Below are 13,829 nucleotides of genomic sequence, written 5' to 3' on the forward strand. Positions count from 1 at the left end.
AAGAAGGGAATAGTTATCCAGCTTAAAAGTGAACAGATTCAATTTATGACATCTGTCATATATAGTGGGGAAAATATTTATTTGATCCCCCGCAGATTTTGTACGTTTGTCCACTTACAATCCAGAAAAAACACATGATACAATTGTTATAAATTGAGTTGCAGTTCAGTGAGTAAAATAAGTATTTGATCCCCTACCAACCAACAATAATTTTGGCTCCCACAGACTGGGCCACAGGATGTGCTCATGTGGTACACAGATTAGTCCTGTCAATTTAAGAGGGTGCTGCTAACGACAAATCTTTTTGTATAAAAGATACCTGTCCACAGAATCTCTTTCTTTTATTCAAACCTCACCATCATGGGAAGACCAAAGAACTGTCAAAGGACGTCAGGTTCAAGATTGTAGACAAGGCAAGAATGGGCTACAAGACCATCAGCAAGAAGCTTGGTGAGAAGGAGACAACTGTTGGAGCGATTTGTGTATTTTCTGGATTTTTGGTTGATATTCTGTCTCTATCATTTAAAGTACAACTATGATAAAAAAATTATAGACCCTGCATTTCTTTGTAAGTGGGCAAACTTACAAATTCTGCAGGGGATCAAATAATTATTTCCCCTCTGTAAGTAGGCCTGGGTTGATAAAGATAGACCTTTCATTGATTGCAGTTTTAATAATATAATTTTAGGTAACCCTGATAAATTATTAACTGCTGCCGTTTCAAGCCCAATAAATGTTGTTATATGTTCTTTCATGAGTATGTTTCTTTTTTCCCGTGTTTCTTCCCATGTAAACTATAGAAATTGTGTGATCATAAAGGGTAAGGAATTCACTTTCTTGTCATAAGAAGACACAAACTGAGAAGCATTATCTCTTTATAGAAGCCAAATGAGAGGTGTGTTCCTGCCAAATAAATGGAATTGTGATTGGATATGTCTGTTCCCTAGGGTCACGTTATGATGAAAGGAATCTGCTTGCTTCGAAGAGTCTTTTGGTTAGTTTATTTTTAGCATCCTGGCAGAAATGTATTCTGTGCTACAGGGCACAGAAGGCACAGACTTCCCACCCTTCGCACAGCAACCTGCTGAAAGATCCAGTGTGTACAAGTGACTGAGCCCGGCCTGTGCATTCCCCTACGAAGATAAGGAAAAGCAATGGTTCTCTCTACAGATATTCACTGACTTGTAAAATAGGAATGCAGCCAGCCAGAGAGAAATTGCATCACTAAACTTCCTGTTTTTTGTTGAGAAATTGTTGTATTTATATTCCTGCAGTTTTATTTCTGCAGACACATGCTCTTCATGCCGTCTGAAGTACTTGCTAAGGTAGCACAGCCAACTCAATCTGGCTCAGCCTCCACCAGCGCTGCCAATGAGGCAGGCCCAGGTGGCGGAACAGGTGCCTTTTCTGCCATCATCAGCAGAAATTTGCCCATTATAAAAGGAAAAAAGACTTTTGAGGAATTGCGGAATAAATGTTTGGACAGGAAGGTCCTCTTTCAAGATCGGGAATTCCCAGCTGACGAGAGCTCTTTGTTTTACAGCCAGACTTTTCCAGTTAAATTTGAATGGAAGCGACCTCCGGTAAGTAGAGTTGATGTGCAAGGTGAGTCCGATGGAAGAACATTCAGGCGGTTAGATATAAGAAGAACCAAGTTAGTCACTGTAACAATTGCTTTTTTTGTTATACATAGAACTTCTTCTGGATAGTTTTCTGTATAGGCTAGGCATTAAGATATTTACCTGGGACACAGGGGAGGACTGCAGGACAAACATCACCAACTGGCTTTCTTACAGTTTTGATTTCTGTGGGCTAAAGAACGTGTTCTTGGTGTGATTGGTGGGCATTTCGAGAGAGAGATATTCCTTTAGGACATGATCATTGTGACACCCCTTCATATCTTCCAGTATCAGCTTTCTTTCAGCTCTGATTTTAGCCACATAAAATCCCATAGCTGTAAAGGGACTTGGTTTTGGAAGACTTCTCTCAACCAGGTGCTGTGATTGCAGGTCTGAGAGCGAGTGAGAAGCTATATAATGTTCAGCAGCTATCACTGACTGCAGATCCGGCACTGGTCAAAATCTTAATAGTGAGGTATCTAAACCTAGGACTATCAGCCCAACATTTTTGCTGGCTCAGGGTGCAAATGCCCTTCAGACCAGTCCACTCCTGCCAGAACACCTCACGGAGTTTTCCCACTTGATGTTCAGAGTCATGTTAATGGAAGTCTTCGAAGACTCAGTCTGTCTAAAAATTGTATTTAATTATGGGTGTAATATGGTGGTCAACCCCTGGATTCCTATATGTTTTGGATACTCCAAAAGCAAGACCTCCTCGTCTTTAATTCTCACCACTGTTGATGTGATCTGGGAGTTTAAGGTGTTGCTGCTCACGTTTGGGTGTTCCAGCTATTCCTGTTATATTCTACATAATCTAAAATAAAAAAAACATCCTCTAGGCATAGTATGACATCCTCGTATATGCAACAGCAGGTGCACGAACCCGGCAACTAGTGGAGCAGAGTTCCCATCAATGAATTCCCTGAGATATAAGATGTTTTAGATGGGAATTTAGAGTGGATTTAGAGTAGAAAAGGATTCAAACACTTGTCAGATTTTTATTGCTGTCTGTGTCCATGTTAGGGACACATTTGTCCTGTTTACTGTTATCGTCAAGAGTGAAAGTGGAACAAAATTCTCACTAGTTGTGGTGACTCTGGTGAAAATCATGTATTTCTTCACTTTGGAGGAATTTACTCTCACTTCCTGTTCTAGCTTTGGGACAGGAAGTAAAGGAAAATCTCTCCAATAAAAACACGGAAGCTGACAGGGGCTACTCTGTCCAAAATGAAAACAAAGCTTCCCCTTTAGCCATACTTTAACTCCGCAGCATTAACTGACATTTGAAATGCCAGCTTTGTGCAGATATTAAACTTAAACACAAAGAGAAACGATATGTTTCCGGAGTGTGGATAAAGTGACAAAGCCTAAATGCAAACGGGAAAACACATAAAATGTGTAGGGTATTAAAAGTATGTGCTAACACTTCAGTCACACTGAACGCTGCTCTGAAATCATGCAATTTCACTTGAAACCGCACAATTTCTAAGCTGCATGTCAGTGGGACTTCAGGTGTGACTTGGAAGACATCTGTGGGACTTTGTGTACAGATGTATATAAAAGTCGCACCTGAACTTGCAAAAAGTAGTGCAAGAGCTACTTTCAAAATCAGTGTGACTCCAATGTATTCGAAGTCGCATCGATTTGACGGCTTCCATTGCCCATGATAGGGTGCGACTTGTCATGCGATTTGAAACTATAAAATCACTAACAAGTCACACTGGTGTTATCAAGGCTTAGTACCAAATTGAAATGTTTCCACTTGAAATGGCTGCACCTCCTTTGTATGAGTTTAGGATATTAATTCTTGCACTGTCAAAACAAAGGAAATAGCGGGCGCCGCCATCTAAGTGTAGATTTATTTGAAACCATAAAAAAAGGTAAAATTGCACTAACATTGTGAAAAATCATAAAAGCATTACTAGTCCTCTAGCTTCTGCAGAGCTCAGCAGGGCAGCGGCCGGGTAAAGCGTGAGGCCTGGAAGCAGCTTGGCTCTATATGCAGAGCACACGGTGGAAGCATAGCTGGAAAATGTAGAGCCAGAGCAGGAAGCGGTGATAACCGGGATCTTCGGTGGGAACGAGTGTAAAGTACACTCTCAGCCTTGAACCAGGGGCGGAGCCAGAGATACACGAGTATGACTGGATGGTAAGGGGGCATGGTTACGTGTTTCGCGGACACGTCCCTTTGTCAAACCTCTATTAAAACTTGCAGCAGTGTGCTGAGTTCAGCTTAGTCAATGGATGCTGTCGGATATCTAGGTTAATTGGGGCTGGCCCTCCTTATTTCTCCCTCTCTTACTGTGCTCCCGCACCCTTTGTGACTATTACCAAGAAATATTGTTGCAACTTATATGCTCCTGAAGAAGTGTGAACACCACAAAACATGTAGAGCACCTTCACAAGGATGGTGGAATACCCCACTGTAATATAATATATAGGACTGTCATTTTATTTATACTGTACTATTTATAGCAGGTAGAGGGAGAAGCCTTTCCACCTCCCAGTATCTTGGTGCAATTATTTTGATATACAAATGTTTTAATGGTTTTAAAATGATATACAATAAAAAGTTAATATTTTTATGTATCTGGAATAGTTTTTATTGCAATACACTATGTTACCAAAAGTATTGGGACGTCTGCCTTTACACGTCCATGAAATTTAATGGCATCCCAGGCTTAGTCCGTAAGGCTCAATATTGAGTTGGCCCACCCTTTGCAGCTATAACAGCTTCAACTCTTTGGAGAAGGCTGTCCATAAGGTTTAGGAGTGTGTCTATGGGAATGTTTGACCATTCTTCCAGAAGCGCATTTGTGAGGTCAGGCACTAATGCAGACGAGAAGGTCTGGTTCGCGGTCTCCGCTATAATTCATCCCAAAGGTGTTCTATCGGGTTAGGGTCAAGACTCTGTTCAGGCCAGTTGTGTTCCTCCACCCCACACTCACTCACCCATGTCTTTATGGACCTTGTTTGTACACTTGGATTGCAGTCATGTTGGAACAGGAATGGTCATCCTCAAACTGTTTCCACAAAGTTGGGAGCATGAAAATATTTTGGTATACTGACACCTTAAGCGTTCCCTTCACTAGAACTAAGGGGCCAAGCCCAACCCCTGAAAAAAAAAAAACCCATACCATAAGCCCCCCTCCACCAAATGATTTGGACCAGTGCACGAAGCAAGGTTGATAAAGACATGGATGAGCGAGTTGGGGATGGGGGAACTTGACTGGTCTGCACAACGGAGTCCTGGCCTTAACCCGATAGAACAACTTTGGGATGAATTACAGCAGAGACTCAAAGCTAGGCCTTCTCGTCCAACATCAGTGCCTGACCTCACGAATATGCTTCTGTAAGAGTAGTCAAACATTCCCATAGATACACTCCTAAACCTTATGGACAGCCTTTCTAGAAAAGTGAGAAAGCTGTTATAGCTGCAAAGGGTGGGCCAACTTAATATTGAACCCTACAGACTTAAGGCCCGTACACACGTGCAGATTGTTGGCCGAAAAAAGTTTGTCCGCCGAACGATCGGCCGATTTTCGGCTTGTTAGTATGATGCTTCCGACAGCCGACAGCGCACTTTCAGCCGAAAAGAATCTGTCGTGCAAGCATTAAAATTTTTGTTGGCCAATACCAGAATGGCCGATTGTTCGCCAGTCAGTACAGAATTCGGCCGACAGACAGCAGATTTAATTTATTTGTGCACATTATTGTATGTATTTAAAGCAAGCGCTATAGGTAGCCTATTGTTTAGACTACATACCGTCCAACCTATCTCTAACTATAGCAGCTGCTAAATTATCAATATTAAGTTTTTATATATTCTTTGTATTTATTATTTAATAGAATATTTTCACATTATTTGTTGTGTGTCCCGTGGGAAACCTATTTATGGGAATACCTATGCATTAAATCATATATTTTTAGAAGCAAGCGCTATAGGTAGCCTCTCCTAGACTACTCATATACAAGACAGCAGATTTGCAAGACTGGGCATGCTCAGAAAAGAAAAAACACACGGAAGGTTAACCATCACATGACATCACTTCTGCAGTCGGCTGTTGTTGGCCAACAAAATTCATGTGCAGTCTTTTGCAGTTTTCAACAGACACGATAGCCCTGGACAAAAGACGGCCGATCGTTCGGCCGACGATCGGTACGTGTGTACGGGGCTTAAGACTGGGATGCCATTAAAGTTTAAGTGCGTGTAAAGGCAGGCGTCCCAATACTTTTGGTAATAGTGTATGACAGAACTGTCTTGTTTAGACATGTTTTTTAGTGATGTGACTCATATAAAGTCCTGCTGAATAGGGATGGAGGCGTACCACTTTTGTGCACCAGATCACAACCTATTCTTTTGTTGTATATACATCTGCCATAGATTTAAGCATTGCAGGACATCATAATAATATAATAACAGATACCAAAATACTTATATTTATTTTTTTCCTAAATCACTCCAGCATACTTGGTATACAAATGGTGACTTTATGAGCCCAAGCTCTGGTTTGCCCTTCGGCAGTACACATACTGTAGCACTCTATAGGTCATTAAGACATATGCACTGAGAGAGCTGGAGGGCATTTAGGAAATTATGGAATGTGTAGACATCCTTTGCATCCTTTGGTGCCAGCTGTTGTCTTCTATGATTTCTTCACTTGTTATTCTTATTATACAGGATTTTTATAGCATTAGCAGTATGCTCAGTGCTTTACAAAATAAAGAGTAACTGTACAGTTACAATACAATACAGTGCAATAAAATTAGGAGTGCCCTGCTCATGAGAGCTTAAAATCTTAAAGTTTGATGTTATGGCAAATTTCACAGAATAATTAAAAACTGCAACATGACATTGCATTCACCATTACACTGGTTGTTTCAAATGCAATTTAACAGCATTAAAGTCAAATGCAAAGCAAATAGCTAGAACACATATAAAAATTAATGTAGAAGAGACTTCACTCCCACTACCTTTACATCGGTGGTTCAGTGATGGATTTAACACTCATTATAACTCTCATTATACTCCCCACCACAACCTCAGATTCTGCAACAACCCAACAATCTGAGAGAAAGTAAAAGTACCTTTGTGCCTCCATCCAGGATCACAAGCAAGTATCACTCGCTGAGCCGAGGGCACTTCTGTACTCTTACAGGATGTTGCAGGTAGTTTGAGGAAGGTAACATACTAAAATAAGGGTAAATATGCCTGTAAGCCACCAATTCAAGAGAAACTATTTTACTTACCAGTGCCTCTCTTCCTCCAAGATATTACACAGAAATTTCACAAATACACATTGTTTTTCCTTTATTAGGATCACTCCCTTTTAATTAAGCATGGTCAGTCTGGTGGGAACACTATATGGCCTTGTGCACATAAATACTTCTGGGCATCCAACGTAAATTATATGTGTATTTGTACCCCTTTAAACATTTTGACTTAGGGGTGTACTCACTTTTGTTGCCAGCGGTTTAGACATTAATGGCTGTGTGTTGAGTTATTTTGAGGGGACAGCAAATTTACACTGTTATACAAGCTGTACACTTACTACTTTACATTGTAGCAAAGTGTAATTTCTTCAGTGTTGTCACATGAAAAGATAGAATAAAATATTTACAAAAATGTGAGGGCTGTACTCACGTTTGTGAGATACTGTATATGCCATGCTGGCAAAAATCCCTGAATGAACAATAGTTGCGCATGTGCAAATTGCGCACTCACACAAAAAAATGCAAATGTATACCTGTGTACAGTCATTGTTTACTACATGCTACTGCTAGGTAAAGAAATACACTTGCAATTAAAGCCAGATGCCCAAAAGTGCATAATTTTGTTATATGTAAATTTTTCAACTCTTCTTTAGAATTACTGTACATGGTTATGTAGCACTGTCCCCATAGGCCTTGCTGTATGATGACTTATTGGGCCTCTTCTTATTACCTGCAGTACAGTTCACGCATTCATCCTTACACCCTATGGCTCGTTGCTCAATAAACAGTCCAGGGGTATTGGTTTTTAGTTTTTATTGTGGAACTTGGATGGGAATAGTGGGATACTCTGACTGGAACTATATACATTGGATAAGGACAACTCTCACTTGGCCTCACCAGGCTTCCTGTGGAAGCGGTCTCACTGCTTAAGCCATACTGCCACATTTATGGAAAGAGTTAAGTCTTCTTGCTCTTTCTCCAGCAATAGACTTGGTGATCTACATTATCTTCAGGACACTCACTAGCATCCCCTTTACTGACCTCCATCCACTGACTCTTCTAGCTGCAGGGTTGGCCACCCTCAGGTCAGGCCCCTTGACACAGATCTGTACTCACAGTAATGCAGAATCAGATCCTGTCTCCCCTCCTAGTCAGATTTACAGGACCTCCAGGCTCAGTTCCTCTATCGCTCTTTAGCCACTCAGGTCGACTACCAGAGGCCGTTTGGCAACTTCTACAGAGGAGGAGGCAGCCGGGACTCCACTCTCCAGCTGAAAGACCCCAAGCACATGCACCTGGCATTTATACAGTATCCCAGCATGCACCGAGGCATTCTCCTCTGCCAAATCACCAGGGCTGTACCAAATGCCTGTGCACTCATTTGTCAGGTTTCCTCCCACTGTCCAATATGCCTCCCTATTGGACCAGTGTGAAACACTCTGCAGACAGACTGAGTTGCACCTGAGCACATTGAGCAGACCTCACTAACAGATCCTGCTCTCTGGTAGGCAGAGAAAAACATAGATCTACCTGCAATCCCTCTGGTAAGCGGAAAGGATTCAAAACTATACTCTCTCTCTCTCTAGCACCTACCTAGGAGGGTGCTACAGTTACGATGGTCCACATACAACGCACTAATATTCTACAAACTGCATTCTCCACATTGCTGGTCAATTTTCATCTATTGCCGTAAATTGCATTTAGCGAAATCTAATCCAAGATATTAAATGAAAGTCGTCTAGAAGACGAGTCACTATATATTTCTGTGATTCAGGACTCAGTCTCGGTTCAAATTAGTGCGATGACAGACAACGCATGTGATTCGGAGCTCACTGCTCTGAAAATCACACGCGATGTCTGTGCGATGTGAATTCAGCCATACAGATTGTATGGCTGAATTTGCATCGCATTTGGACACAACTTGCACAAGACCCTTTTTTGGGTCCACAGCAGAATCAGATTGCATGGTGGTCCACAACTATGCTATCCGATTCATGTCCGAACTGACAGTTTGCACTGCAATATGCAAACTGATCTAGGGGGGTCGTTAACTTTGTATTGACACAGCCAGCAATTCACATATGGCAGTGTGAACTGCCTGCGAAATTGAATGCGATGCGGGAACCCGCAGTGGAGTCGCAGGGTTCCCGCATCGCATATATGTGAACCGGCTATAAAACTGATGTGAGTTACTGAACGGATGTTATGATGCAATTGTTGGTTAGATCACAACCACATACTAATTCTGCAATTACATGTTTAACTAGTTAACCAAAGAGACCTTGCCAGCATTGTAAAAAAAAAATATATATACAGTATATATACGCAGCACCCTGAGAATAAGCAGTACAATACCTTTTTAGTAGGTAGTCTGTTAAATCTTTGCTGTTTTGATGAGATCTAGGAGCCATTAGCTTATATATGGACAACCTGAATCTCAACTCTGGGCTTTGCCTCCCACTTCACAGACGCCCTAAAGTTTTTAAAAACATACCTTTTCCAGATATCTTCAGACTGGTCCTGAGACGCACATGGTCTTGTTCCTTTTTGGATCTTTCCTGGCCGTGGGCAGACCTCAGTGAGGTAGAGAGCAGCGCTAATGTCATTTCAGGAAATCATTACACTGTTAGCGCCAGTGGTGTATTTAGGTTTTGTGCTGCCCTAGGCCTGACTAATCTCATGCACCCCCTAATTTAACTACGACCCACCCCTTCCTGTCAAGGCCACACCCCTTCCTGTTTAAGACCCGCCCTGTCGTTTGTAAACCACGCCCATTCCTGTTTAGGCCCAAACTCTTCCTCTCTGTACATTAAAAGTGGGTACCAAATGGGTGATCAAATACCACCAAAAGAAAGCTCTGTTTTTGAGGAGAAAAAGGACGTACATTTTATTTGGGGTACAGCGTCGCACGGCCGTGCAGTTGTCAGTTAAAGTAATGCAGTGCCGAATCACAAAAAGTGGCCTGGTCATTAAGGGGGCAAATCCTTCCAGTCCAGAATTGGTTAATGAGTTTGCATTGATTTCAGCATGCATGGAACACTTTGCACATGCTGAAATTAATGCAAACGCATTAAACAGTTCACATTCTGTGAAAGCTCATGTACAGCAAAGTGCTCCAGCCATGCATGCTGAAATCAATGCAACGTCATTAAACAGTTCACATTCCGTTAAAATGTATGTACTGCAGTGCAAAGTTTAAATTTGATTGTCGGACTGGCTCATGCGGATAGTAATTACGGTACCTGCTGTCCTGGCCTGGGGGTTCCCTGGTCCTCCTCTCTCTCCTATGGACAAAGACAGACCAGACCCGCCCACCGCACAGCTACACTGTGTAGTGATGCTGTGCGGAGGAGGGTAAGCAGAGCATTAGGCTCCGCCCCCACCAGCTGAAGTAAGTGCAGTCGGTCTGGCCAGTCAACGGCCGCTCTAGCCTCTATGGGGCCACCAGTCCCTCCCTCCCCCCTGGCAAAGTAGGCCTCTTACTGACAAGTGGCACTGTATAGCAAGTCGCCGGCCCCCGGGGACTGTAAGCGGCTGTGGCGGTGGGAGGCAGCATGGGGGGCGGTACTCAGAGGACAGGTCAGGGAGGGCGGGGGTTTTTTTGTGCGGTTGTGCGGGGGGGGGGCTGCAAAAAATCCCTAGAACATTCTAGGCCTGGGCCTTGTCGGCCTAGGCCAAGATACAGCGTACTAATAGTTAGAGCATAGAACACTTTGCAGTACATTTTTTTTTTTTTTTTAGTTATGTATTTTTTTTATATTTAATTTTTTTTTACAGTACATGAACTTTCACAGAATGTAAACTGTTTAATGATTTTTCATTGATTTCAGCATGCATGAAACACTTGATGAAATCACAATGCAACGTCATTAAACAGTTCACATTCTGTTAAAATGTATGTACTGCAGTCAGTGCACAGCACAGTTTAAATTTAAGTTAATTTACAGTACCTGCTCCTGGCTCCTGCTGTCCTGGCCTGGGGGTTCCCGGGTTCTCTTCTGCTCTCTATCCCCTGCTGTCTCTCTCCTCTCGTCCAACACGCACAGTCAGTTGCACTGTGCAGGGCAGCCCAGGAATCATGTGTAGGGATGGCGGCCGCGCCGAGGAGGGTGGGCGGAGAATTAGGCCCTCCCCTCCCTCCCCCCTGGCAAAGTACGCCGCCGTCGCCGCTGTCGCCGCCGTCGCCGCCCCTTCAGCTTCCTTCAGTGAAATGCAAGTCTGTTTTCTTCTTCAAGCCGTCGGTCGCCTGGGACTGCTTGTGTGCGGCAAGCGGCCGTGGGCAGCGGAAGGATACAGAGCGTTGCTGGGACCCGGGACTCGGTAGGACGGGTTGGGGGGGTTTCGTGCAGGGGGGGCCTTGTCGGCCTAGGCCTAGATACAGCACTGATTAGCGCAGGACCTTATGGTAATAGGCCAGTGATGCACTGCACTAACTTAAAGGGAAACACCAATCAAAAATGAAATTTTTCTGATTAATAGTATGTTAAATATCTTTATCTTTGATATTAATTATTTTCTAGCTAGCTGCTTGTGTAGCGTAGAAAGTCTTATCTTAGCTGGACAATCAGCTTCTTCCTGTTCTTCACTGACAATGCTATCTCCCTTTATCTGAATTTGCTAAGCTGTCTTTCACTTCCTGAAAAGGTTGTCGGTCTTTCTTAGACAGGCATGCCTAGACCTGCCTAGCCCCACCCCCATTCCTCCTATCCTTCACAGAACATGATCTCCTCCTGTCTTCATAGCCTCGTTTAGGCTAGCAGCTTCTCCTGAGAGAGAGAGAGAGGAAGAAGGGGGTCATGTGACCAGTGCAATATATGAAAGAAATAAGGTAAAAAGGAACATTGCTCATTACATGTGAGTAATGGGTTTTAGGCTCCGTTTCCACTATTGCGACTTGTCATGCGACTTTGGACACATAAAGCCGCATGACAAGTCACAGCCCATTGATTTGAATGGCACCCGTTCCCATCTATGCCACTTTGAAAATCAGAGATTTTCAAAAGGGGCCTGCACTACTTTGATACGACTTTGATCCAGAGAGTGTTGGACTTTGAGTGCAAAGCTGCACTCAAAGTCACACAAACTTAAATCGTACTAGTAGGACTAGGAAACTAAGCTACTAGGCTAGAGTGCAACTTTGGAGAGAGACGTTGATGTAACTTTGAGTGCAGCTTTGATCCAACTTTACACTCTCTGGATCAAAGTTGCGTCAAAAGTTGCACACAGATAGTGCAGGTACCTATCGCTGATTTTTAAAGTTACATAGATGTGAACGGGTGCCATTGAAATCAATGAGCTGTGACTTGTCATGCAACTTTGTGTGTCCAAAGTCGCATGACAAGTCACACTAGTGGAAGCAGAGCTTTAGTCTATGTTTCTACTATTGCGATTTAGAGTGCAACTTTTACCCAACTTTACACTCTCTGGATCAAAGTTGCATCAAATGTTGCATCAAAGTAGTGCAGGTACCTTTTCAAAGTCGCTGATTTTCAAAGTCGCATAGATGGGAACATTGCATGACAAGTCGTCCTAGTGGAAACGTAGACTTAGTGGGGTTGTCTGTAATATGATCATTGTAGACTGTGAACTGCGACCCCAGAGCATTTCCAGCTACACTGACAGTCCCCCCCCCCCCCGTGTCCAGCTTCCTTCTTCTATGGTAGTCTTCATTCAAAGCCCAGCACAGCTATACTGTATATGTGCACTGCCCCTCTCCCCTGTGTCCTGTATGATTGGGTCTTTTTTTATTTCTTCATTTTCTCATGAATTAGGATGTACAATGCATCCTTACTGATGAGAGAACACTGAGTGGGATTCTATGATCAGCTCCTCCCATTCTGTACATGCCCACTGGCTACACAGGCACAGTGCCCCTCCCTGGAAGTGATGTCACTGGCTTTCAGTAACCACACCCACTTGCTGCTCTTGGACTCAGCAGGAAGAGTAATTTAAGTCATGTGACAGGACTGAATACTCCAAAATAAAGGTAGAAAAACTGGGATTTTTTTCATTTTGACACATAAGGCTGAACTCAGCTCACATGAATGATTGCAGGGGAGAATTTAAGGTATTAGGCTGTACTTCTACTTTAATGTCCTCAGTCTTCAGGGTTAAATGATGCAGTTTCATTTAACTAGGAAGACTGAGGACATCTAGTGAGCAAAAAAAATATAATTACTGTGTAAGAGGTAAAAGCCAGAGCTGATCTTTTTTTTTTAAAACACTTCGGGGGGTATTATTATCATTGTCCCTGTCTTTTTGTGACTACTCCTCTGCTCATTTCTTATCCTGTTACCACAGGCTGTCATATGGACAGGACCCTGTTGCAATATCTCCAAAAGGGTCACAGACAGCAAAAACAAAATTTTATCCGAAGCCAAGAAAAAGTTTTGGCTGGAGTTTGCTGCTGAATAGATAAGATTAAAGTCATACAGGTTTGCTGTAATGTGGGGATCTCTACATTGTTAAAGAGGTGCATATATTCAAATTTCAGAAAATGTTTTAATGAAAAAAGCAAGACAATGCAAAATGTGTACTTTTTCCTCATTGTTTAGGATATTTTTATCACAAGGGTGAAGGGCAAGTTACACCATAGGGTGTACCTAAAAATTAAATTGGGATCAAAAGCAAAGCTGTAGCCTACAGAGACATTGTCAGGTCCTGGATTTTGAACCCAGAACCTCAGCTGTGTTAGGTAATGTCTCTTCTTGCTGAGCCATCTGGAATGTTGACAAGCTTTCTGGACAATTCTTTGAATGATTCTGCCTTGAATCATGTTTGTCCTGAATCTTGTACTCTTTGCTCCTTTCATGAACTTCCTGATATAAGCCATATCTCTGCACTTCCTGTTTACCAGAGTATTGTGCTCTCTCTAGCCAATATCTTGCTTTTTTCTTTCCTGCTGCTGTCCGTATCTTTACTACCAATTCGTTACTGACCCTTTTCTTGTTCGACTACCTATGCTTCAGCTTGATCTCAACCTGCAGCTAGTTGTTC

General features: G+C 42.7%; 1 protein-coding gene across 3 annotated transcripts in view; it reads left to right on the forward strand.

The window, feature by feature from the left end:
- Nucleotides 1-1,036: 1,036 nt before the first annotated feature.
- Nucleotides 1,037-13,829, forward strand: part of CAPN3 (calpain 3) — a 268,573-nt gene continuing 255,780 nt past the window's right edge. For all 3 annotated transcript variants that reach the window (XM_082275014.1, XM_082275015.1, XM_082275017.1), the window contains exon 1: nt 1,037-1,583. In XM_082275014.1, the coding sequence (XP_082131140.1) occupies nt 1,293-1,583 (291 nt within the window). In that variant the 5' untranslated portion in view covers nt 1,037-1,292. The remainder of the gene's footprint in view (nt 1,584-13,829) is intronic.

The sequence above is a fragment of the Pelophylax lessonae genome (assembly GCF_965119305.1).
Source record: "Pelophylax lessonae genome assembly, chromosome: 13".
In the NCBI taxonomy this organism is placed as follows: Eukaryota; Metazoa; Chordata; class Amphibia; order Anura; family Ranidae; genus Pelophylax; species Pelophylax lessonae.